Below are 2,906 nucleotides of genomic sequence, written 5' to 3'. Positions count from 1 at the left end.
TCCTGTTCCTCTGATGCTGCCTGGCCTGCTGTATTCATCCAGCTCTATACCTTGTTATGGCTAACAGCTTGTCTTTTTTGCCTGTTTGTCATATGCCTCAACTCCCTGAAATTTCAAACATCTATCTGTCTTCTCTTTAAATATTTGCAGTGATTTATTATCCAGGACTCTTTGGGGGACAGAATTTCAGTCATTCACTTCCTACTGGGAGAAGTGATTCCTTACGCTCTCATGATTGTCCCCTTACTGTGTAAAAATGTTCCCCGGTCTGAGATTCCCTGACTAGAGGAAGCATCATCTCCACACGTATCCTGCCAATGCACCGTAGATGTTTCAATAAGATCATTTCCCACACCATCCCCCAACTCTCCCCACCCTGCACCCCCTCCCCCCCATGCCCCAACCACCCTGGATTCCTCTAACCTGTTTAATCATCTTGGTGGAGAAGCGATAAAGGGTTTAGGCCCGAAACGTCAGCTTTTGTGCTCCTGAGGTGCTGCTTGGCTTGCTGTGTTCATCCAGCTTCACACTTTGTTAGCCATCTTGGTGAGTCAGATTGTGGTGGCAGTATTATAGCAGCAGAAAACACACAGAATTTGGGGAATTGAGAGTGACCATCGACCCAAAAGATCTCAGCGAAGCTGTGAAGTGAGCTCACTCCCACATCAATGGGAGATTAGCATGCTTGCCAGTTAAGCCAACGGGTCCTTCGCCATCCTTCTCATCAAGGGCACTACTGGCAACTGAGCCAGCGGTTTTCGTCTCATCTTCCAGGAAACCATTCTGGGGGTGGAGATGGCTGAAGCCATCGAGCATACATCACTGGCAACAGGGGTGCTGGCCTGTCCCTGCACAGATTGATGGGCGGAGTGGCCTCCTGCACTATAACCCTTATACTCTTTTAAATGAAAACATTAACTGAGTTAAACGATAAGGTGCAACAAAATGTGTAGGCCAACAGAAACTCTCAGAACTAGGGAGGAGACCTATCAATGTTAAGCCAAAGGGGCATTGCGTGATGATACCCACACCCCCCCTGCCCCTTTGGTGCCCACCGCTCTCCGAAGGCATGACCATTCAATGATTATAGTGTGCCTTCTCTCCAAACTCCCCACTCAAGGGGAGACCACAACCTGAGCGTGTGAGGGGCTTGCATTTCCACTCCCACCGTTCTGGCACATTGCCTCTCGTTAACTACCCCAGCGGCTGCAGTTGCACCCTCCTGGCCTGCGCTCTCCGAGCGGCGCTGCAGCCGCTCTCCCGCCCGGACGCGATCACGTGCCCGCCTGCCTGCCATGGCGGCGCTGAGACTCAGCTCGCGCCTGGCGCTGGTGACAGGTAACGAATGGGAGCGAGTGGCGCCGAGCCGCGATTAGCATGAAATGTGTGAATGGAGGGTCTTCCACCTCCATCCCGGAGAGCGCGCTGGCGGCGGGGGCCGCCCCTACGCTGACACCTCACAATGGGGAGACGCTCGGTCAAAGGTCAGGGTATATCGTCTCTCTACCCATCGGGGAGCGTCTCCCAATCACTCCATGTCCTTCAGGCGCACAATTAACTGTGGGACTCACAGGGAGTGGGGAAAAAGGGGCATTTATTTACTCCACTGCCACCCATGGTAAATTGCCCACAGTGCTCAAGGATGTTCAGGCGGGTTGGGTTAACCATGGCAAATGAGGGGTAACAGGGAAAGGGTAGAGGGGTGAGTCTGGATGGTAGAGGGTCAGTGTGAACTCGATGGGCCGAATGGCCTGCCCCAACACCGTAGGGATTCTCTGATTCTCACCCCGTCCCTTTCCCAGTTTTACCGACTTCCTGCTGAAGAGACGAAGATTTACTCCTTACTCCCTCTTCCCAAGGGATCTACGATCCCTTCTCCCCATCTCTCACCGTTGACATCCTGTTGCCACCCAACTCCCGCCCTCAGACACTGGACGTTGGCGCTCCTAAAATATAAAACGAAGGTGGTGATGACCGACTAGTATTCCAGGTGGCAACAAGCGATGTGGTTTGTTGAGGGAGAAGAGTTTGGATGGAGGGTCTTTGGTATAGAATGGAGTTTGTTTTGGGGGGGAGCTTAGGCTGGGTGGTGCTATTAAAATAATCTAAAATCTTGTTGAGTCACTACATTATCAATTCCCTCTTAGCCAGTACACTTCCTCGCACCTTCCTTTCTTCTCCCCCATGATAAAGTACTTCCTTTATCCATTCAATTCATTCCAAGTCCTCCAAGATTTCCCTTCCCAATCTCACACAATCAGATCAAGGTAGCACTCTTTAATGTAGGGGACGGATGGTCACCCTGAATAGAACCTGTCATAAAATCCCTGCAGTGTGCAAGCAGACCCTCAGAAGAGAAGCATCTCACCTAGACTGCCCCTCCCAGTTAATGATGGCAGCTACTTGTCTCCTCCCCCATTCATAAAGTACTTCCTTCACCCAGTATAAGCAACTATTATCAGCGAGCTAAGGGATGTGGGTTTGGGTCGGTCAGGGGACAGCGTGATTGTAAGCTGGCTGGCAGAGACTGACCAGTGACTGTAACAAAACTGGAGTGGTTCTAACACCCATAATCCCTGCCCGATAGTCACAGGGTGCATGCTCACAGAATAACAAAGAGGCAGATACAAGAGGAATCAATCTCCCGCAGACTGTCATAGAAACAAGGGATTATTGACATCCTGTAAACGGCACAGGGACAACGGTTAAATAAGGTACAATTCTTTAAAATATGGACTTGTTGCTCACTGTGGGTCCAGTTTCTCTTATCCCATTTTCCTCCCTTGCTCACTGCTCCTTCACCGTCACTCTCACTGCCCCAAGTACTGCCACTCCCTGCTCCTTCACCGTCACTCTCACTGCCCCTTGCGCTGTCACTCCCTGCTCCTTCACCGTCACTCTCACTG

General features: G+C 51.2%; 1 protein-coding gene across 5 annotated transcripts in view; it reads left to right on the top strand.

Moving 5' to 3' along the window:
- Nucleotides 1–1,260: 1,260 nt before the first annotated feature.
- Nucleotides 1,261–2,906, top strand: part of hsd17b8 (hydroxysteroid (17-beta) dehydrogenase 8) — a 90,296-nt gene continuing 88,650 nt past the window's right edge. For 4 of the 5 annotated variants that reach the window (XM_059639743.1, XM_048519982.2, XM_048519980.2 and 1 more), the window contains exon 1: nt 1,261–1,338. In XM_059639743.1, coding sequence (XP_059495726.1) covers nt 1,296–1,338 — 43 coding nt within the window. In that variant the 5' untranslated portion in view covers nt 1,261–1,295. The other variant, XM_059639742.1, reaches the window with a different exon arrangement.

This window comes from Stegostoma tigrinum, chromosome 34 (assembly GCF_030684315.1).
Source record: "Stegostoma tigrinum isolate sSteTig4 chromosome 34, sSteTig4.hap1, whole genome shotgun sequence".
Lineage (NCBI taxonomy): Eukaryota > Metazoa > Chordata > Chondrichthyes > Orectolobiformes > Stegostomatidae > Stegostoma > Stegostoma tigrinum.
Note: the sequence above shows the minus strand (reverse complement) of the source record. Positions and strands in the feature narration are given on the sequence as shown.